Consider the following 24,194-nt stretch of genomic DNA (forward strand, 5'->3'; position numbering starts at 1 on the left):
CACACTGTCAATAGTACAGACTCTCGTTGAACAGGTTACACACTGTCAATAGGGCAGACTTTCAGTGAAACGGATACACTGTCAAAAGTACAGACTGTCTGCAAACAGGATACACACTGTCAGTAGTACAGGCTCTCAGTGAAGACTCTTGAACTCTGTCACATCACTCCAGTAGATGGCAGTTCAGGCCTGCAGCACAGTGTCTTTCTTGCCGCTGTCAGTAAATTAACATCGTCACCATGGTCATCAGTTCCCTCCATATTACTACACATCCCTAAATTTCTCAGGCTATCCATTTTGCCAACTGAATGGAATCTTAGCGTTGTCTAACGCTGTCCCATTAACACCGATACGCTAAATCACTTGCATTGAAACTACATCCCGAATCATTGCCTTTCACTCCCTCATCTGTACTGTCCCTCAAACTCCTTACCCTTACTAACACTCCCTGAAAACACCCCTGCTACCAGCTCTTTCCACCTCTCGCCTAAACCTATCCCATAATAGTTCTTAATGACTTTTACCTGAACATACACCCTTACTTCCCCTGTCTTAAAGTGCTCTCCTTACAGATTCTGCCCTGAAACTTGAGTGTTACTCCCCTAATTAAACTAAAGCACTTGTGAAGCTGGTCTCTCAATACTCACCTCCCAACCTACAAAAACTCCCAGAAACCACACACCCAATAACACACCTTAATAACCCAGATTGACTATCCCCTTAAACCCCTCCCAAGTCTGACTCTCCCCAAGTCTGACTCTCCCCTTCAACCCCTCCCCAGACTAACTGTCCCCTTAAACCGCTGCCCAGACTAATTCTCCACTTACACACCTGCCCAGATTAACTCTACCTTTAAAACCCTCCCCAAACTAAGTATCCCTTAAACCCCTCCCTAGACTAACTCTCCCATTAAACTCCGACCCAGACTAACTTTCCCAATCAACCCCTCCCCAGACTAACTCTACCCTTAAACCCCTCCCTGGACTAACTCTACCCTTAAACCCCTCCCTGGACTAACACCCCCCCTTAAAATCCTCCCGAGACTAAATTGCCCTTAAACCCCTCCCCAGACTAACTCACCGCTGAAAACCCTCCCCAAACCAATACTCCCCTTAAAAACCTCCGCACACTAACTCTCCCCTTCAATCCATACCCAGACTAACTATCCCCTTAACCACTCCCAAGACTATCTCTCCCCTTAAGCCACTCCTCAGACTAACTCTCCCCTTAAACCCCTCACCAGAATAACCCTCCCCTTAAACGCCTCCCAAGACTCACTCTCCCCTTAAACCCCTCCCCAGACTAACTCTCCCCTTAAACACCTCCCCAAACAAACTCTCCCTTAAATCGCTCCCCAGGCTAAGTCTCCCTTAAACCCCTCCCCAGACTAACTCTCCCTTTAAATCCCTCTCCAGGCTAACTCTCCCTTTAAATCCCTCTCCAGGCTAACTCTCCCTTTAAATCCCTCTCCAGGCTAACTCTCCCTTTAAATCCCTCTCCAGGCTAACTCTCCCTTTAAATCCCTCTCCAGGCTAACTCTCCCTTTAAATCCCTCTCCAGGCTAACTCTCCCTTTAAATCCCTCTCCAGGCTAACTCTCCCTTTAATTCCCTCTCCAGGCTAACTCTCCCAATAAACCACTCGCCAGACTAACTCTCCCTTAAACCCATCCCCAAACGAATACTCTGCTTATAAACCTCCACAAAGTAACTCTGACCATAAATTCCTCCCCAAACTAACCCTGCCCATAAACCACTCCCATGACTAACTCTCCCCTTAAACCCCTCCCCAGAATAACTCTCCATTAAATCGTTCCCCAGGCCAAGTGTCCCCCAAATCAATCCTCAGGCTAACTCTCCCTTTAAATCCCTCTCCAGGCAAACTCTCCCAATAAACCACTCGCCAGAGTAACTCTCTCTTAAATCCACCCTCAAATGAACACTCAGTTTAAAAACCTCCACAGGTTAATTGTCTCCTCAAGTACATCCCCAGCCTAATGCTCCCATAAACCACTCTCCAGGCAAACTCTCCCTTAAACCCGTCCTCAGATTAACTCTCCCCTTCAAACCCTCCCCAGATTAACGCTCCTCTTATACCGCTCCCCAAACTAATTCTCCCCTTACAATCCTCCATAGATTAACTCTATCATAAAACCCCTCCCCAGACTAACTCTCCTCTTAAACAACTCCCCAGACTCACTCTCGCCTCAAAAATATCCCCAGACCAACTCTCCCCTTAAAACCCTCCCCAGGCTAACTCTCCCCTTAAAACCCTCCCCAGGCTAACCCTCCCTGTAAACTGCTCCACAGACTAAGTCTCCCCTCAAGCCTCTCCCCAGACTAACTCTCCCCTTAAAGATCTCCCCAGACGAACCCTACCCTTAAACACCTCCCCAGACTAAATCAAGCCCTTAAACACAGACCCAGACTAACTCTCCCCTTAAACACCTCCCCAGATTAACTCTAACCTTAATCCCATCCCCAGACAAACTGTCCACTTAAAACACTCTCAAGACTAACTCTCCCCTTAACCCCTCCCCAAACCAAGTCTCCCCTTAAACACCTCCCCAGACTAACTCTCCCCATGAACTGCTCCCCAGACAAGCTCTCCTCTTAACCCCTCCCAAGACTTCCTCTCCCATTAAACCCCTCACCTGACTAACTCTCCCTTTAACCACTCCACAAATTAACTCTCCCCTTAAAACCCTCCCCGGACTAACTCTCCCTTTTAAACTCTCCCCAGGGTTACTCTCCCCTTAAACCACATCCAAGACAAACTCTTCCCTTAAACGCCACCCCAGGATAAATCAAGCCCTTAACCAAGACCCAGACTAACTCTCCCCTTAATCCCAACCCCAGACTAACTGTCCGCTTAAAGTCTTCCCCAAACCAACACTCCCCTTAAAAACCCAAGCAGACTAACTGTCTCCTTGATCCCCTCCAAGATGAACACTCCCTTAAACCCCTTCCCAGACTAACTCTCCCTTAAACCCTTCCTCAGACTAACCCTCCCCTAAAGCCTTCCCCAGACTAACTCTCCAGTTAAACCCCTCGTCAGAGGGGTTTCCCTTCAATCCCACCCCAAACTAACGTTACCCTCAAATCCCCTGCCAGTACTAACTCCCCCCTTAAAAACCCCCCAGACAAACTCTCCCCTTTAACCACTCCCCTAACTCTCCCCTTAAACCCCTCCCCAGACTAACTCTCCCCATAAACCCCCTCCCAAGACTACCTCTCCCGTTAAACCCCTCCTTTGACTAACTCTCCCTTAAACCACTCCACAAATTAACTCTCCACTTAAAACCCTCCCCAGACTAACTTTCCCTGCAAACCACTCCCCAGACTAATTCTCCCCTTAAACCCCCCCCAGACCAACTCTCCCCTTAAACCCCTCCCAAGACTAACTCTCCCCTTAAAACCCTCCCCAGACTAACTTTCCCTGCAAACTGCTCCCCAGATTAATTCTCCCCTTAAACCCCTCCCCAGACCAACTCTCCCCTTAAACCCCTCCCCAGACTAAATCAAGCCCTTAAACACAGACCCAGACTAACTCTCCCCTTAAACACCTCCCCAGATTAACTCTACCCTTAATCCCATCCCCAGACTAACTCACCACTTGAAGCCCTCCCCAAACCAACATTCCCCTTAAAAACCCCCGCAGACTAACTGTCTCCTTAAACCCCTCCGCAGACTAACTCTCCCTTAAACCTTTCCCCAAACTAACTCTCCAGTTAAACCCCTCCTCAGACTAACACTCTCCCCTTAAACTTGGACAGTTAGCCTGGGGAGTGTTTTAAGGGGAGTGTTAATCTGGGGAGGGGTTTACAGTGAGAGTTAGTCTGCTTAAACCCCTCCCAAGACCAACTCTCCCCTAAACCCCTCCACAACTAAGACTCCCCTTAAACCGCTCCTCAGTCTAACTCTCCCCGAAAGCCCTCCTCAGACTAAGACTCAAATTTAAATCCCTCTTCAGACTAAATCTCCCCTTAAAACTCTTCCCAGACTAACTCTCCCCTTAAATCCCTCCCCAGACTAAATCAAGCCCTTAAACACAGACGCAGACTAACTCTCCCCTTCAATCCCTCACAGACTAACTCTCACCTTAAAGCCCTCCTGAAACTAACTCTTCCCTTAAACGCCTCACAAGTCTAACTCCCCTCTGAAAACCCTCCCCAGACTAACTCTCCCCTTAAACACTTCCCCAGACTAAATCAAGCGCTTAAACCCAGACCGAGACTAACTCTCCCGTAAAGCCCTCCCCAGACTAACTCTCCAGTTAAACCCCTCCTCGGTCTAAATCTCCCCTAAAGCCCTCCCCAAACTAACTCTCCAGTTAAACCCCTCTTCCGACTAACTTCTCCTGAAAATCCCCCCAGACTAACTCCATCCTTAAACCCCTCCCAAGACTAACCCTCCCCTGAAATCCCTCCCCACACTAACTTCTCCTGAAAACGCCCCCAGACTAACTCCATCCTTAAACACCTCCCCAGACTAACTCTCCCCTTAAACTTCTCCCAAGACTAACACTCCCCTTCAAGCCCTCCCCAGACTAACTCCACCCTTAAACCACTCCCCAGATTAACTCCACCTTAAACCGCACCCCCCAGACTAACTCGATCCCCAGACCAACTCTCCCCTGAAAACCCACCCCAGGCAAATTCTCCCCCTAAACCCCTTCCCAGAGCAACTCTCCCTTAAACCCTTCTTCAGACTAACTTTCCCCTAAGGCCCTCTGCAGACTAAGTCTCCCTTAAACACCTCCCCAGACCAACTCTCCCCTTCAATCCCTCCCCACACTAACTCTCCCTGTAAACACCTCCACAAAGTAACCCTCCGCATAAACAGCTCCCCAGACTAACTCTCTCCTTAAACTCCTCCCCAGACTATCTCTCCCCTTAAACCACTCCCCAGGCAAGCGTTCCCCTAAACTTCTCCCCAAACAAACTCTCCCCATAACCCCTCCCCATAACACTCCCCTAAAAAACTTCTGCAGACTAACTCACCCCTATAATCCCTCCCCAGACTAACTATGCCCTTAAGCCCTTCCCCAGACTAACTCTCCCCTTAACCCCTCCTCAGACTAACTCTCACCTTAAAACTCTCCCCAACTTAACTCTCCCTGCAAACCGCTCCCCAGATTAATTCTCCACTTAAACCCATCCCCTGACTAACTCTTCCCTTAAACCCATCCCAGACTAACTCCTGCCCTCAAACCCTTCCCCAGACTACCTCTTCCCTTAAACCGCTCCCCAGGCAAACTCTCCCCTAAACTCCTCCCCAAACTAACTTTACCCAAAAACCCCTCCCCATACTAACTCTCCCCATAAACTCCTGCAGGGACTAACTATCCCCATAAACCCCTCCCAAGACTAATGCTCCCCATAAACCCCTCACCAGACTTTGTCTCACCTTAAACCCCTACCCAGACAAATTCTTCCGTAAATCGCTGCCCAGGGCAAGTCTCGCCTAAACCCCTTCCCAGACCAACTCTCCCTTTAAATCCCTCTCCAGGCAAACACTCCCCATAAACCACTTGCCAGACTAACTCTCCCTTAAACACATTCCCAAACGAACACTCCACTTAAAAACCACCACAGACTAAATTTCACCTAAGCCCCTCCCCAGACGAACTGTCCGCTTAAAGCCCTCCCCAAACGGACACTCCCCTTCAAAACCCTCGGCAGACAAACTGTCTACTTAAACCCATCCGAGACTAACTCACCCTTAAACCCCTCCTCAAATGAACTGTCCCTTAGATCCTTCCTCAGAATAACTCTCCTCTAAAGCCCTCCCCAGACTAATAATCCAATATAAACGCCTCCTCAGACTAATTCTCCCCTTCCATCCCTCCTCAGAATAACTCTCACTATAAACCCCTCCCCAGAATAACTCTCCCCTTAAACCACTCCCAAGATTAACTCTCACCTAAAAAATCTCCACAACTAAGTATCCCCTAAAGCCCTCCCCAGCCTAACTCTCCCCTTATATCCCTCCTCAGACTAACTATCCCCTTAAAACACTCCACAGACAAACACTTCCCTTAAAACCCTCCCCAGATTAACTCTCCCCTTATATCCCTCCTCAGACTAACTCTCCCCTTAAAACACTCCACAGACAAACACTTCCCTTAAAACCCTCCCCAGATTAACTGTCCCCTTAAAACCCTCCAAAGCCAAACTCTCCCCTTAAACGCCTACCCAGACTAACTCTCCCCTTAAACGCCTACCCAGACTAACTCTCCCCTTAAACGCCTACCCAGACTAACTCTCCCCTTAAACGCCTACCCAGACTAACTCTCCCCTTAAAGGCCCACCCAGACTAACTCTCCCCTTAAACGCCTACCCAGACTAACTCTCCCCTTAAACGCCTACCCAGACTAACTCTCCCCTTAAAACCTTCCACAGACTAACTCTCCCCTTAAACCCCTCCCCACACTAACTCTCCCCTTAAACCCCTTCCCAGACAAATTCTTCCTTAAATCGCTGCCCAGGCCAAGTCTCGTCTAAACCCCTTCCCAGACCAACTCTCCCTTTAAATCCCTCTCCAGGCAAACACTCCCCATAAATCACTTGCCAGACTAACTCTCTCTTAAACACATTCCCAAACGAACACTCCACTTAAAAACCACCACAGACTAATTGTCACCTCAAAACCCTCCGCAGACTAATGCTCCCATAAACCAGGCTAAATCTCATCTAAGACCCTCCCCAGACGAACTCTCCGCTTAAAGCCCTCCTCAAACGAACACTCCTCTTCAAAACCCACGGCAGACAAACTGTCTACTTGAACCCATCTGAGACTAAATCACCCTAAAACCCCTCCCCAAATGAACTCTCCCTTAGATCCTTCCTCAGAATAACTCTTCTCTAAAGCCCGACCCAGACTAATAATCCAATATAAACGCCTCCTCAGACTAACTCGCCCCTTCCATCACTCCTCAGAATAACTCTCACTATAAACCCCTCCCCCGAATAACTGTCCCCTTAAACCACTCCCAAGATTAACTCTCACATAAACACCTCCACAACTAAGTATCCCCTAAAGCCCTCCCCAGCCTAACTCTCCCCTTAAACCCCTCCTCAGACTAACTTTCCCCTTAAAACACTCCACAGACAAACACTTCCCTTAAAACCCTCCCCAGATTAACTCTCCCCTTAAAACCCTCCCCAGACAAACTCTCCCCTTAAAACCCTCCCCAGACTAACTCTCCCCTTAAACCCCTTCCCAGATTAACTCTCCCCTTAAAACCATCCCCAGACTAACTCTCCCCTTAAACCCCTCCACAGACTAACTCTCCCCTTAAAACCATCCCCAGACTAACTCTCCCCTTAAACCCCTTCTCAGACTAACTCTCCCCTTAAACACCACCTCAGAGTAACGCTCCCGTTAATCCCTCCCCAGACTAACTGACCCCTTAAACCCCTCCCCAGACTAACTCTCCCCTTAAACCCCTCCCCAGACTAACTCTCCCCTTAAACACCGCCTCAGACTAACTGTCCCCTTAAACCCCTCCCCAGATTAACTCTCCCCTTAAAACCCTCCCCAGACTAACTCTCCCCTTAAAATCCCTCCCCAGACTAACTCTCCCCTTAAAACCCTCCCCACACTAACTCTCCCCTTAAAACCCTCCCCAGACTAACTCTCCCCTTAAAACCCTCCCCAGACTAATTCTCCCCTTCAAACACTCCCCAGACTAAATCTCCCCTTAAAACCCTCCAAAGACTAACTCTCCCCTTAAACCCCTCCCCAAACTAACTCTCCCCTTAAACACCTACACAGATTAACTCTCCCCTTAAAACCCTCCTCAGACTAACTCTCCCCTTAAAACCCTCCCCAGACTAACTCACCCCTTAAAACCATCCCCAGACTAACTCTCCCCTTAAAACCCTCCACAGACTAACTCTCCCCTTAAAACCCTCCCCAGACTAACTCTCCCCTTAAAACCCTCCCCAGACTAACTCACCCCTTAAAACCATCCCCAGACTAACTCTCCCCTTAAAACCCTCCACAGACTAACTCTCCCCTTAAAACCCTCCACAGACTAACTCTCCCCTTAAATCCCTCCCCAGACTAACTCTCCCGTTAATCCCTCCCCAGACTAACTCTCCCCTTAAAACCCTCCCCAGACTAACTCTCCCTTTAAAACCCACCAAAGACTAACCCTCCCCTTAAAACCCTCCACAGACTAACTCTCCCCTTAAACCCCTCCTCAGACTAACTCTCCCCTTAAACCCCTCCTCAGACTAACTCTCCCGTTAATCCCTCCCCAGACTAACTGACCCCTTAAACCCCTGCCCAGACTAACTCTCCCCTTAAACCCATCCCCAGACTAACTCTCCCCTTAAACACCGCCTCAGACTAAATCTCCCCTTAAATCCCTCCCCAGACTAACTCACCCCTTAAATCCCTCCCCAGACTAACTGTCCCCTTAAACCCCTCCCCAGACTAACTCTCCCCGTAAACCCCTCCCCAGATTAACTCTCCCCTTAAAACCCTCCCCTCACTAACTCTCCCCTTAAAACCCTCCCCAGACAAATTCTTCCTTAAATCGTTGCCCAGGCCAAGTCTCGTCTAAACCCCTTCCCAGACCAACTCTCCCTTTAAATCCCTCTCCAGGCAAACTCTCCCCATAAACCACTTGCCAGACTAACTCTCCCTTAAACACATTCCCAAACGAACACTCCACTTAAAAACCACCACAGACTAATTGTCACGTCAAAACCCTCCGCAGACTAATGCTCCCATAAACCAGACTAAATCTCACCTAAGCCCCTCCCCAGACGAACTCTCCGCTTACAGCCCTCCCCAAACGGACACTCCTCTTCAAAACCCCCGGCAGACAAACTGTCTACTTAAACCCATCGAGACTAACTCACCCTTAAACACCTCCCCAAATGAACTCTACCTTAGATCCTTCCTCAGAATAACTCTCCTCTAAAGCCCTCCCCAGACTAATAATCCAATACAAACGCCTCCTCAGACTAATTCTCCCCTTCCATCCCTCCTCAGAATAACTCTCCCCTTAAACCACTCTCAAGATTAACTCTCACATAAACACCTACACAACTAAGAATTCCCTAAAGCCCTCCCCAGCCTAACTCTCCCCTTAAACCCCTCCTCAGACTAACTTTCCCCTTAAAACACTCGAAAGACTAACTCTCCCCTTAAACCCCTTCCCAGACTAACTCTCCCGTTAAACGCCTACCCAGACTAACTCTCCCCTTAAAACCCTCCCCAGACTAACTCTCCCCTTAAACCCCTGCCCAGACTAACTCTCCCCTTAAACCACCCCCCCAGACTAACTCTCCCCTTAAAACACCCCCCAGACTAACTCTCCCCTTAAAAATCTCCCCAGACGAACTCTAACCTTAAACCCCTTCCCAGACTAAACCAAGCCCTTAAACACAGACCCAGACTAACTCGCACCTTAAACACCTCCCCAGATTAACTCTACCCTTAATCCCATCCTCATATTAACTCTGAGCTTAAAGCCCTCCTCAAACCAACAGTCCCATTGAAAACCTCCGCAGACTAACTGTCCCCTTAAAACCCTCCAAGACAGACACTCCCTTAAACCCCTCCCCAGACTAAGTCTCCAGTTAAACCCCTCCTTAGACTAACTCTCCAGTTAAACCCCTCCCCAGACTAACTCTCCCGTCAAAGAGCTCCGCAGATCAACTCTCCCCTTAAAACACTCCCAGACTAAATCTCCCCTCAAACCCCTCCCCAGACTAACTCTCCCCTTAAAAATCTCCCCAGACTAACTCCCCCCTTAAAACCCTCCCCAGACCAACTCTCCCCTGAAACCCCTCCCAAGACTAACTTCTCCTGAAAATCCCCCCAGACTAGCTCTCCCCTTAAAACCCTCCCCAGACCAACTCTCCCCTTAAGCCCCTCCCCAGTCTAACTCTCCCCTTAAATCCCTCTGCAGACTAACTGTCCTCTTCAACCCCTCCCCAGACTAACTCTCCCCTTAAAACCCTCCCCAGATTAACTCTCCCCTTAAAACCCTCCCCAGACTAACTCTCCCCTTCAAACCACCCCCCAGACTAACTCTCCCCTTAAACCCCTCCCCAGACTAACTCTCCCCTTAAACCCCTCCCCAGACTAACTCTCCCCTTAAAACCCTCCCCAGACTAACTCTCCTCTTAAAAATCTCCCCAGATGAACTCTAACCTTAAACCCCTCCCCTGTCTAAACCAAGCCCTTAAACACAGACCCAGATTAACTCTACCCTTAATCCCATCCCCAGACTAACTCTCCAGTTAAACACCTCCCCAGACTTACTCTCCCCTCAACGAGCTCCGTAGACCAACTCTCCCCTTAAAAACCCTTCCCAGACTAACTCTCCCCTTAAACCCCTCCCCAGACTAACTCTCCCCTTAAAAATCTCCCCAGCGTAACACTCCCCTTAAACCCCTCCCCAGACCAACTCTCCCCTGAAACCCCTCCCAAGACTAACTTCTCCTGAAAACCCCCCCAGACTAACTCTCCCCTTAATCCCCTCCCCAGAATAACTCTCCCCTTAAACCCCTCCCCAGACAAACTCTCCCCTTAAAACCGCCCCCAGACTAACTCTCCCCTTAAACCCCTCCTCAGACCAACTCTCCGCTTTAAAAACAAAAAAACTGCGGATGCTGGAAATCCAAAACAAAAACAGAATTACCTGGAAAAACTCAGCAGGTCTGGCAGCATCGGCGGAGAAGAAAAAAGTTGATGTTTCGAGTCCTCATGACCCTTCGACAGAACTTGAGTTCGAGTCCAATAAAGAGTTGAAATATAAGCTGGTTTAAGGTGTGTGTGTAGGGGGCGGAGAGATAGAGAGAGAGAGAGAGAGGTGGGGGGGGGTGTGGTTCTAGGGACAAACAAGCAGTGATAGAAGCAGATCATCAAAAGATGTCAATGACAATAGTACAACAGAACACATAGGTGTTAAAGTTAAAGTTGGTGATATTATCTAAACGAATGTGCTAATTAAGAATGGATGGTAGGGCACTCAAGGTATAGCTCTAGTGGGGTTTTTTTATATATAATGGAAATAGGTGGGAAAAGGAAAATCTTTATAATTTATTGGAAAAAAAAAGGAAGGGGGAAACAGAAAGGGGGTGGGGATGGGGGAGGGAGCTCACGACCTAAAGTTGTTGAATTCAATATTCAGTCCAGAAGGCTGTAAAGTCCCTAGTCGGAAGATGAGGTGTTGTTCCTCCAGTTTGCGTTGGGCTTCACTGGAACAATGCAGCAAGCCAAGGACAGACATGTGGGCAAGAGAGCAGGTTGGAGTGTTAAAATGGCAAGCAACACCCTGGTCCACTCCTCCATCACCCCCTACTCCTCAACCCCCTCCTATGGCACCACCCCATGCCCACGCAAAAGATGCAACACCTGCCCCTTCACTTCCACTCTCCTCACCGTCCAAGGACCCAAAAACTCCTTTCAAGTGAAGCAGCATTTCACTTGCATTTCCCCCAACTTAGTCTACTGCATTCGTTGCTCCCAATGTGGTCTCCTCTACATTGGAGAGGCCAAACGTAAACTGGGCGACCGCTTTGCAGAACACCTGCGGTCTGTCCGCAAGAATGACCCAAACCTCCCTGTCGCTTGCCATTTTAACACTCCACCCTGCTCTCTTGCCCACATGTCTGTCCTTGGCTTGCTGCATTGTTCCAGTGAAGCCCAACGCAAACTGGAGGAACAACATCTCATCTTCCGACTAGGGACTTTACAGCCTTCCGGACTGAATATTGAATTCAGCAACTTTAGATCGTGAGCTCCCTCCCCCATCCCCACCCCCTTTCTGTTTCCCCCTTCCTTTTTTTTCCAATAAATTATAAAGATTTTCCTTTTCCCACTTATTTCCATTATAAAAAAAACCCCACTGGAGCTATAACTTGAGTGCCCTACCATCCATTCTTAATTAGCACATTCGTTTAGATAATATCACCAACTTTAACTTTAACACCTATGTGTTCTATTGTACTATTGTCGTTGACATCTTTTGATGATCTGCTTCTATCACTGCTTGTTTGTCCCTACAACCACACCACCCCCCTCCACCTCTCTCTCTCTCTATCTCTCCGCCCCCCACACACACACCTTAAACCAGCTTATATTTCAACTCTTTCTTGGACTCGAACTCAAGTTCTGTCGAAGGGTCATGAGGACTCGAAACATCAACTCTTTTCTTCTCCGCCGATGCTGCCAAACCAGCTGAGTTTTTCCAGGTAATTCTGTTTTTGTCTCCGCTTTAAAATCTCCCCAGATGAACTCTAACCTTAAACGCCTTCCCAGACTAAACCAAGCCCTTAAACACAGACCCAGACAAACTCACCCCTTAAACACCTCCCCAGATTAACTCTACCCTTACTACCATCCCCAGACTAACTCTGCGCTTAAAGCACTCCTCAAACCAACAATCCCGTTAAAAATCTTCGCAGACTAACTGTCCCCTTAAACCCCTCCAAAACAGAGACACCCTTAAACCCCTCCCCAGACTAAGTCTCCAGTTAAACCCCTACCCAGACTAAATCTCCAGTTAAACCCCTCCCCAGACTTACTCTGCCCTCAAAGAGCTCCGCAGACCATCTCTCCCCATAAAACCATCCCCAGACTAACTCTCCCCTTAAACCCCTCCCCAGACTAACTCTCCCCTTACATATCTCCCCAGACTAACTCTCCCCTTTAACCACTCCCCAGACCAACTCTCCCCCGAAACCCCTCCCAAGACTAACTTCTCTTGAAAGCCCCCCCAGACCAACTCTCCCCTTAATCTCCTCCCCAGACTAACACTCCCCTTAAACCCCTCCCCAGATTAACTCTCCCCTTAAACCCCACCCCAGGTTAACTCTCCCCTTAAAACCCTCCCCAGGCTAACTCTCCCCTTAAAACCCTCCCCAGGCTAACTCTCCCCTTAAAACCCTCCCCAGACTAACTTTCCTCTTAAAACCCTCCCCAGACTAACTTTCCCCTTAAAACCCTCCCCAGACTAACTCTCCCCTTAAAACCCTCCCCAGGCTAACTCTCCCCTTAAAACCCTCTCCAGATTAACTCTCCCCTTAAACCCCTCCCCAGACTAACACTCCCCTAAAAACCCTCCCCAGAATAACTCTCCGCTTAAAACCCTCCCCAGACTAACATTCCACTTAACAACCTCCCCAGACTAACTCTCCCCTTAAACCACTCCCCAGACTAACTCTCCCCTTAAAACCCTCCCCAGACTAACTCTCCCCTTAAAACCCTCCCCAGACTAACACTCCCCTTAAAACCCTCCCCAGACTAACTCTCCCCTTAAAACACTCCCCAGACTAACTCTCCCCTTAAAAATCTCCCCAGACAAACTCTAACCTTAAAACACCTGCCCAGACTAAACCAAGCCCTTTAACACAGACCCAGACTAACTCGCCCCTTAAACACCTCCCCAGATTAACTCTGCCCTTAATCCCATCCCCAGACTAACTATGTGCTTAAAGCCCTCCTCAAACCAACATTCCCATTAAAAACAACCGTGGACTAACTCTCCCCTTAAACCCCTCCAAGACAGACACTCCCTTAAACCGCTCCCCAGACTAACTCTCCAGTTAAACCCCTCCCCAGACTTACTCTCCCCTTAAAACCCACCCCACACTAACTCTCCCCTTAAAACCCTCCCCAGACTAACTCTCCCCTTAAAACACTCCCCAGACTAACTCTCCCCTTAAAAATCTCCCCAGACTAACTCTCCCCTTAAAACCCACCCCACACTAACTCTCCCTTTAAAACCCTCCCCAGACTAACTCTCCCCTTAAAACCCACCCCACACTAACTCTCCCTTTAAAACCCTCCCCAGACTAACTCTCCCCTTAAAACCCACCCCACACTAACTCTCCCTTTAAAACCCTCCCCAGACTAACTCTCCCCTTAAAAACCACCCCACACTAACTCTCCCCTTAAAACCCTCCCCAGACTAACTCTCCCCTTAAAACACTCCCCAGACTAACTCTCCCCTTAAAAATCTCCCCAGACTAACTCTAACCATAAAATCCCTCCCCAGACTAAACCAAGCCCTTAAACACAGACCCAGACGAACTCACCCCTTAAACACCTCCCCAGATTATCTCTACCCTTAATCCAATCCCCAGACTAACTCGGTGCTTAAAGCGTTCCTCAAACCAACACTCCCGTTAAAAAACTCCGCAGACTAACTGTCCCCTTCAACCCCTCCAAGACAGACACTCCCTTAAACCCCTCCACAGACTAAGTCGCCAGTTAAACCGCTCCCCAGATTAACTCTCCAGTTAAACCCCTCCCCGGTCTAACTCTCCCCTTAAAACCCTCCCCAGACCAACTCTCCCCTGAAATCCCTCCCAAGACTAACTCTCCTGTAAACTCCTACGCAGATTAACACACCTCTTAACCCCTCCCCAGACTAACTCTCCCCTAAACCTCTCCCTGGGCTAACTCTTCCTTGAGCCCCTCCCCACATTACCTCTCCCCTTGAATCTCTCCCCAGATTAACTCTCCCTTAAACCCCTCCCCAGGGTAACTCTCCCCTAAATCCCTCTGCAGACTTACTTTCCCCGAAACCCCTCCCAAGAGTAACTTTCCCCTAAACCCCTCGCCAGACTAAATATCCCTTAAACCCCTCCCCTCACTAACTCTCCCGTAAAGCCCTCCACAGACTAACCCTCCCCTAAATCCCTCCCCATACTAACTCTCCACCAAACCCTCCCCAAACTAACTCCCCTTCACTAATTCATATTAACTCTCCCCTTAACTCAACCCCTTTCTTACTTACTCAAACTCTCCCTTAAACAATTCTCTTTATTAGCGTACTAACCTCACTAAACACCTCTAAAGCATTAACTCTCATTCACTGTGTCCCTAACTCCTTCCCTTAGTATCTCTCCCATCAACCCCCTTACAAACTCTCCCCTACCTGCTTACTAACTCTGACAAACTCTCCCCTACTCCCTTACGACCTCTGGCAAACTCTTCCCCATACCGCCCTTGCCAACTCTTATTCCTTATCATCAGCTCCTTGAAATGAGGATGTTATCTGCCAGGCTTCACGATTTGAAACACTTACTAACCCTCCCCTAAACTCCCCCACTCACTAACTGTTATGAATTTTCCCCTAAACCCCAGTCTTCACTCACCCTCCCAAAAACCATCTCCATATTAAATTTCCCTTAAGCAGCTCTGAGTACTAACTCTCCTCCAACCCCTTTCCTTACAAACTCTTACTAACTCTTCCCTAAATTCCCCCTTTCCTTACTTCCTCTCTCCAACCATTCCCCTTCCTATCTCTTCCCTCATCCACTTGGCTTACTAAGTCTTCCCTCTAATTCTTCCCCTTACCATCTCCCCTAAGCTTTTCTTCTTACTAATTCTCCTCTAAACTGTGCTCTTTGCTATCTGGCTTTCTGCTCTGTCTTCTGAAATTCCCCATCTACTCTTGCCCTTTGCTCTACTGTCTCTTTGCAATGCTAGATACTGGGAGGGGCCCACTCACTCATCCCTCAGTACAGTCAACCATCAGCTTGCTCACCCAGGCTCTGGTTTGTGTCAGGGAAGAGCGTGCTCTCTATTTTCATATTCTCATTCCAGTAGTTGTGAGTTACTTTGTTCTGGTATCCAGCAGGACTGAGTTGAACTCTGTTTTTCCTCCCATGGTCTCTGATGGTCTGAAGCCTGCTATCAGGGTGATCCCTGCTCGATTCTGAGAGGGGCGTTGATATATACAGAGACACTTTGTTTTCTCCTGCAAGACATGTGTGGTAGGCATGTGTTAGTTTCATCAAGAAACAAAAACAGGGAAAAGCAGCAAAAATATTTACAAAGCAAGTTGTTATCATCTGGAGTGCACTACCTGAAAAGCCAGTGGAAGCAGATTCAATGGTAACATTCAAAAGAGAATTGGATAGACACTTGAAAAGGAGGGGATTGCATGGCTATAATGCCTAGAAAGGGATTAGTGAGATAACTATACCAAACAGGCTCAACTGGCTGAATGGCCTCCACCTGTGCTGTATCATACAAGATTCTAGCTTGCAAACATGTATCACGTTTCTCTGAAGAATCCCACAGCCAGCGCATTCACATGTCGGCACACAGGTAACTTTCGTGAAATTACTGCCAGCCGAAAGTTTATAACTTTGCAAAGTGAAGTCACTGCTAAAATGTAGATAACCTGTGCAGATAATTTGTGTACAGGAACATCCCACAAACAACAAGGTGATATAAGTGATGGGATAATCTGCTTTATTGATAAAGGATAAATTACGCAACAACAGAGAGAATGCCCCAGTCTTCTTTAAAATAGTTCCTTGGATTCTTTTATATCCAAATGAGAGGGCAGCTGATATCCTGGTTCAATGTCTAATCCGAAAGACAGCACTTCCAACAATACAGGACTCTCGCAGTACCGGAGATGAGTGGCGGAAGACAAAAAAGTCTGTAATTTTTTTGTGACAAGGAATCATATACTTGTTATAGCAGAAAGCGGCAAAGTCATTAAAGCATGAATTGCTGGAAAATTATAGCACTTTTTATTATCTGTAGTGAATGCAAATGCTTCTCAGTCACTTCAAATGGATGGAATTATGAGACTTCAAGTGGGTTATTATTAAACATTAGTTTTCCTTACCATCAAGACAGTGGACAGGTGCATTTGTATCAAATTAAATTAACCTCTACATTTTAACATTTCAGTGTTTAATGCAGTCAGTGCCATGTAATACAGGATGAAATTAAATGCTTATCACAAAACAAGAGCTTGAAAACTTACTCTGTGTCCAAGTTTTACAAACACTGCTCTAACCGAATGCTTTGGTTTTGCTTTTTTAGCAGATCCTAGGTATAAAGGGAAAGGTGCAAATCCATCATACCATTTAAGAACAACTTATGTCTATACCTTTAATGTAGAAGTGCTCCACAGAAGCAGAATCAGAGAAAGATTGATACTGATGCAAAGCAAGAAATATTAGGACAGGTGACTAAATACCTCCTCAGAGGTAGGTTTGATGGAAGGGTCATAAAGATAGAGAGAGTTGGAGATATTGAGATTGAGGGAGACTTACAGGAAGTATTTGAGGAAGTATTAACATTAAGCTCTGTGTTTATTGCTGGGGTAAACAAGTGGTCATCACATCCCACACGGAGACATACGTTGTAAGGTAGGCAAGATAACAGTAGGCATATTTAAGTTCTAAAGCAAAGACTTTTACCCTGACAATATAAGCCAGTGCTGGATTATGTACATTCGAAGTAAAGCATAGGACTACAGATGGAAGGATGCGGGGGCCAGGAAAACATTTCAAATGGCAAGATTCCATAAGCAGTCAGCATGCCGCCAAAAGGCAGCAATTTCTCAGCCCTGGGTACAGGACACCCTTGGAGAGGACCCTCTTAACAAAGAGGGGGAAAAAAAGCATCTATGGCTAAGCAAGGAAGTTAAAGATAACACAAAGGCAAAAACTAAGGCAGACCAAATTGCAAAGGGTCAGGGGCAGTCTGGAAGATTGGGAAATTTTTAAAGATCAGCAAATGGTTACTAAAAAAATAATAAAAAGAGCAAAGGTAAATTATGAAAGAAAACTAGCACAAAATGTAAAAACTGATAGCAAAAGCTTCTACAAGTTTATAAAAGGAAAGTGAGTAGCTAAAGTGAATGTTGGTCCCTTGGAGGATGAGACTGCCGAGTTAATAGTGGGGAACGCAGAAATGGAAGAGACGCTTAATAAATATTTTGCTTCAGTTTGTACAGTGGAGGACACTAGTACCACCCCAATAGTAACAGGTAGTTCAGAGGGTATAGAGAAGGAGGAACTTAGAACAATCACCATTACTAGAGAAAAAGTACTGAGCAACCTATTGGGATGAATGGGTGACAAGTCCCCAGGACCTGATGGCCTACATCCCAGGGTCTTAAAGGAAGTGGCAGCAGAGTTGATGGGTGCATTGGTAATAATCCAAAGTTCCCTGGATTCTGGAAAAGTTCCAATAGATTGGAAAAATGCTAATATAACACCCTTATTCAAAAAGGGGGGAGGCAAAAAGTAGGAAACTATAGACCATTTAGTTTAATGTCTGTCGTTGGAAATTTTTGGAATCCATTATTAAGGAAGTAGTAATGGGGTATTTGTAAAGTCAAAATGCAATCCATCAGAGTCAGCGTGGCTTTATGAAGAGTAAATCATGTTTGAATAATTTGCTAGAGTTCTTTGAAGATGTGACAAGCAAAGTGGATAATGGGGATCCTGTAGATGTTATATATCTGGACTTCCAGAATGCCTTTGATAAGGTGCCGCACAAAAAATTAATACACAAGATAAGATCACATGGAGTTATTAGCTTGGATAGAGGATTGGCTAACAAACAGAAAGCAGAGAGTTGGGATAAATGGATCTTTTTCTGGATGGCGAGCTGTAACTAGTGGGGTGCCACAGGGTTTGGTCCTTGGGCCCCAACTCTTTACAATCTACATTAGAACAAAGAAAAGTACAGCACAGGAACAGGCCCTTCAGCCTCCAAGCCTGCGCCGATCATATTGCCCATCAACTAAAATATTTTGCACTTTCGGGGTCCGTATCCCTCTATTCCCATCCTATTCATGTATTTGTCAAGCTGCCTCTTAAACACCACTATCGTACCTGCTTCCATCACCTCCTCTGGCAGCAAATTCCAGACACTCACTATCCTCTGCGTAAAAAACTTGCCCTGCACATTTCCTCTATAGTTTTCTCCTCTCACCTTAAATCCTAGTGATTGACTCTTCCAGCCTGGGAAAAAGCTTCTGACTATCTACTCTGTCCATGCCACTCATAATTTTGTAAACTTCTATCAAGTCGCCCCTCAATCTCTGTCGCTCTAGTAAGGACAATCTGAGTTTCTCTAACCTCTCCTCATAGCTAATAACCTCCATACCAGGCAGCATCCTGATAAACCTCCTCTGCACAGTCTCCAACCCCTCCATATCCTTCTGGTAATGTGGCGACCAGAATTGCATGCAATATTCCCAAGTGTGGCCTAACCAAGGTTCTATACAACTGCAGCATGACTTCCCAGCTTTTATACTCAATACCCCTGCCAATGAAGGCAAGCATGCCATATGCCTTCCTGACTACCTTATCCACCTGCAGTTGCCACTTTCAGTGACCTATGGACCTGTACACCCAGATCCCTCTGCTCGTCAATGCACTTAAGGGTTCTGCCATTTACTGTATAATTCCTGCCTGTATTAGACCTTCCACAATGCATTACCTCGCATTTGACTGGATTAAACTCTATCTGCCATTTCTCTGCTCAAGTCTCCAACCGATCTATATCCCGTTGTATCCTTTGACAATCCTCTTCACTATCTGCAACTTAATGTCTTGGATTCAGAGATAGAAGTCACTATAGCTAAATTTGCAGATGACACCAAAATAGGTGGGAATGTTAGTTGCAATGAAAAAATAAGAAATTTACAAATGGATATGGACAGGTTAGGTGAATGGGCCAAAATTTGGCAGATGGAGTTTAACGTGGATAAGTGTGAGGTTATCCATTTTGGTCGGAAGAATAAAAGGCAACTTATTATTTAAATGGAGAGAAACTTCAGAATGCTTCAGTGCAGAGGGATCTGGGTGTCCTCGTGCATGAATCACTGAAAGCTAGTATGCAGGTACAGCAGGTAATAAGGAAGGCAAATGGAATTTTGGCATTTATTGCTAAAGAAATAGAGTATAAAAATAGGGAAGTGTTGTTGCAACTGTACAAGGCATTGGTGAGGCCGCACCTGGAGTACTGTGCACAGTTTTAGTGTCTTTACTTGAGGAAGGATGTGGTTGCATTGGAGGTGGTTCAGAGGAGGTTCAATAGATTGATTCCAGAGATACGGTGCTTGTCTAATGAGAAGAGATTGAGCAGTTTAGGCCTATACTCGCTAGAGTTTAAAAGGATGAGAGGAGATCTAATTGAGGTATGTAAGATGCTAAAGGGGATAGACAAGGTTGATACGGAATGGATGTTTCCCCTTGTGGGGCATTCTAGAACGAGAGGCCATAGTTTTAGGCTAAGTGGTGGTAGATTTAAATCAGAGATGAGGAGGAATTACTTTTCTCAAAGGGTCATGTGAATCTGTGGAATGCACTACATCAGAGTGCAGTGGATGCCGGGACGCTGAATAAATTTAAGGAGGAGATAGACAGATTTTTAATTAGTAATGGGGTTGAAAGGTTAAGGGGAGAGGCCGGGAAATTGGAGTTGAGGCCGAAATGAGATCAGCCACGAACGTATTGAATGGCGGGGCAGGCTTGAGGGGCTGAATTGCCTACTCCTGCTCCTAGTTCTTATGTAACATTGCAGCACTCCCTCAGTACTGACCCTCTGATGGTGCAGCACTCCCTCAGTACTGACCCTCCGACGGTGCAGCACTCCCTCAGTACTGACCCTCCGACAATGCAGTACTCCCTCAGTATTGACCCTCCGATGATGCAGCACTCTCTCAGTACTGACCCTCCGACGGTGCAGCACTCCCTCAGTACTGACCCTCCGACGGTGCAGCACTCCCTCAGTACTGACTCTCTGATGATGCAGCACTCCCTTAGTACTGACCCTATGACGATGCAGCACTCCCTCAGTACTGACCCTCTGACGGTGCAGCACTCCCTCAGTACTGACCCTCCGACAGTGCAGTGCTCCCTTGGGACTAAAGGATGTGCTAATGGTGACATTAAGGGTAGATGAAGAGTCATACGGACTTGAAACATTAACTGTCTTCCTCTCCGCACCTGCTTTCTACCCTTAATGTCACCATTAGCACATTCCTTAGCTAATATCACCAACGTCAACACCTCCTTGTCCTTTTGACATCTTTGGCAATCTCTTCTTTGCCTCCACCTATCACTGGCCCTCTATCCAGCTCTACCTGTCCCACCCCCCTCAAACAGCTTATATTTCACCTCATTTCTATTTTTCCTTAATTCTGATGAAGAGTCACATGGACTTGAAACGTTAACTGTGTTCCCCTCCACAGATGCTGTCAGACCTGCTGAGTTTTTCCAGCTATTTTTATTTCTGTTTCAGATTTCCAGCATCCGCAGTATTTTGCTCTTATACTTGTCATCTGGCCTGGCAGGCATCCTGCTTACACTCTCTCCATCTCTATCCATACAGGACAAGCTGGCACACAACAACAGGGAGAGGTCGCAGATCAGAGAAGGAATACCTGAAATCGAGGTCCTCACGGACTTTGAAAACAGCTATCCAACTGGCCGGCGATGATCTGGACCATTTCTGTGCTGACGGTGAGGTCGGCTTTGCACAAGCAAGTGAGGATCCAGCAGTGTAACATCCATCAGATGACCATGCTGTGAGTGATGTGTCCTGTTTCACAGGCCCTGCCATGCACTAATTATCTCCCATTGCTTTTGCAGGCACATCTGGAGAACAGCCGAAAGTCCATGACCCAGGGCCTCCAATCAAGCCCAGAAGAAACCTCTGAGGAGGAATCTGAAGGCACCCTCCCTCAAGTCCCGTCACAGCGCTCAACTACACTCTCCACCAGCGCAGAGACACACACCTTGGTGGGACCTAGCTTTAGAGTAGCCCCAGGATCACAATCTGGTGAGCACATCCATTGCAGGCGGCGCCAGGGACTTCCCAGGTCCTTGACACTCAGAGGAATTGCTGGAGGCCAGAACATTGTTGAGTCCAAGTCAGGTGTCGAGCCTCTGGACTCGGTCATGCCAAAGTTGCTGGAGCTGCAAAGGCAAGCTCAGGGACATCAGGAAGGGATGTCCGCTGCACTCCTCAGATTGCAAGACATGATGGAGGACTCCATCCATCTTCAGGCTGAGGTGATAGCGTCAGCATGCTAATGCACCAATGTCAATATGGTAGGATGGCAGCCGCCATGGAGACCTTGGTCCAGGACTTCGCTTCTGCACTGTTGCGCGGGCTGAACTGTCATAGTTGGCCTCCAACAGTGTGTATGTGAGAGGGGTGCTGGGCAGTTCAATCTCACTCCAGCTACACTTCTGCTCATGGAGTCAGCCAGGGGCCCTCGGGCACCCATAGTGAGGAGGATCAGCAGCTGTACCCCCCAGGGCCATCCATCCGGGTGACTCTGGGAATTTCCGGCCCATCCGAATCCCCTCTTCCTGTGACCTTAGCAGCTCCAGCTTCTCAGGCCGAGGATGGTGCCACTGCTACACAGCAGGACCCTGAAGGCAGGCCGGGGCCCTCCAGAGGATACCCATCAAAGACATCACAGATAGGGTGTCACAGTCAGAAGGCTGCCTCCACCTCCAATGTGAATGTCCAGGGAGCACCAAGATGTGGGGCAGGGTTAGGAAAGTTAAGATGTCGTTGCACAGCCTGGGCATGGGTGTGATTCACTTGAACATACTGTTCATTATTGTCAATAAACTCCCAAGATTGTTTTGCTGCACCTTGTTTGTGTGTTTGTGTCACTCAGACGTGAAACCTTTCTGCACAAGATAAATGCAGGTGTCTCTGTCCAGGGCCTCTTCCCTGTGCTTTGTGCAGCCTTCAGACCAAAGTGATGGGCCAGCCTCACACTCCCTGGAAACATTACTGATGCCTGCACCTCGAGTGTGCTGGTCATTGCTGTGAATGTAGTGGGCAGGCGTCACAGATTTCCGTCATTCTCACTGTGTGCTCTCAGCAACTTTAAGGTGGGGCTGGCCCCCATCTCATCAGCATCTGTGACCAGTGACTGTGCACCAGCTCCTGAAGGGCTCAGGCGCTGAAGGCTGACAAATGATCAGATTCTTCTAACGTTTCATGGCTGCATCTCTATGATATGGCCCTGATCATGGAGAGCAAACAAGCTGCCCTCAGCCAGACAGGAGTCAGGCATTCTCAGATGCTGATTGAAGATTAACGGAGTGTCCTCATTGCATGTCGTCATCATCCTCCTGCAACTGAGTGACTATTAGGGCCTCCACAGTGTCTCCATGACAGGAGCATTATCACAGAGGGTATGTGCGCTGCCATAAGCCAGACTGGACTCAAGCATTCCTAGATGCAATGTGAGAATCCATGGTGTCTCCTCACTGCATGTCGTCATCGCCCTCCACAAATCTAGCAGCTATGAGGGCCTTCTGAGTGTAACTGCCTCATCTGGCTAGTGTGAGGGCCTCATTACTGTCATCGTCACCTTTGAGGACCGCCTCACCCTCACCCCGTCAGTGTCCTCGTCATCGGAGGAGACAGGCAGCTCCTCCATCTCCTCCTCAGCCAGCTCCTCTACCTGTTAGTGCTCCATGTTATAAAGGCTGCAGCAGGCAATTAAGATGGGTGACCCCATCTGGGCACTATATTGCAGGGCTTCACCAGACCGGTCCAGGCACTCGAACCACACCTTCAGCATCCCAATGGTCTGCTCCACCAAGTTGCGAGCTGCACAGCATGAGCCTCATTATAGCATAGCTCTGCTGCAGCCTGAGGCCGCTGCACGGGTGTCATCAGCCACGGCCTCTGTGGGTAGCCCTTGTCTCCAAGGAGCCAACCCTGCAGCCTCTGTGGGCCCTGGAAGACTTCAGGGATCTGTGACCGACTGAGAATGTGGGAATCATGCACACTCCCTGGAAACTGTGCTCAGACCTGCAGGATGTGTTTGTGGTGGTCACACACCAGCTGAACATTCACCGAATGGAAGCACTTGCGGTTAACATAGTTGACTGTATGTTGCGACGGAGATCTGAGCACCAGATGAGTGCACTCAATCACACCCTGCACCTGTGGGAAACTCGAGATCTGGGCAAATCCAATTGTTCTTGCATCCTGGCTGTCCCAGTCCCAGGTGAAATGCACAATGTTGTGTGCCATGGAGATGATGGCATCCATGATCTCATGGATGTATTTGTGGGTGGCAGATTGTGAAACCTCACAGAGGTCACCTGTGGAGCCTTGAAAGGAGTCACTGGCATAGAAATTTAGTGCCACGGTCACTTTTACAGCCAATGGCAATGGATGTCCTCCATGTCCCCATGACACCAAAACCTGCAGCAGGTGGCAGATGTCAGCGACCTGTTCCCTAGACATGCGCATTCTTCGGCAACACTGGTTCTCGGTCATCTGCAGGAGTGGAAAGCGGTGTCTATAGACCCTGGGTCGAGCTAGGCACCGGCCAGTGATGGCTCGCTGTGGCTCTTCAGCAGTGTGTGTGGGAGCCCCAGCCGCCTCTTCTTCCTGAGGGTGCTGCTCCTCCCTT

At 47.9% G+C, this 24,194-nt stretch overlaps 1 protein-coding gene across 2 annotated transcripts in view; it reads right to left on the reverse strand.

Moving 5' to 3' along the window:
• nr1h3 (nuclear receptor subfamily 1, group H, member 3) overlaps positions 1–24,194 on the reverse strand; it is a 130,798-nt gene that overhangs the window by 101,580 nt on the left and 5,024 nt on the right. Inside the window, exons 1-2 of one of the 2 annotated variants that reach the window (XM_041198408.1) lie at positions 16,761–16,813; positions 15,522–15,734 (exon numbers count right to left, since the gene is read on the reverse strand). In XM_041198408.1, coding sequence (XP_041054342.1) covers positions 15,522–15,567 — 46 coding nt within the window. In that variant the 5' untranslated portion in view covers positions 15,568–15,734; positions 16,761–16,813. Of the gene's footprint in view, positions 1–15,521; positions 15,735–16,760; positions 16,814–24,194 lie in introns of those variants that run through there. The other variant, XM_041198409.1, reaches the window with a different exon arrangement.

This window comes from Carcharodon carcharias, chromosome 10 (assembly GCF_017639515.1).
Source record: "Carcharodon carcharias isolate sCarCar2 chromosome 10, sCarCar2.pri, whole genome shotgun sequence".
NCBI lineage: Eukaryota > Metazoa > Chordata > Chondrichthyes > Lamniformes > Lamnidae > Carcharodon > Carcharodon carcharias.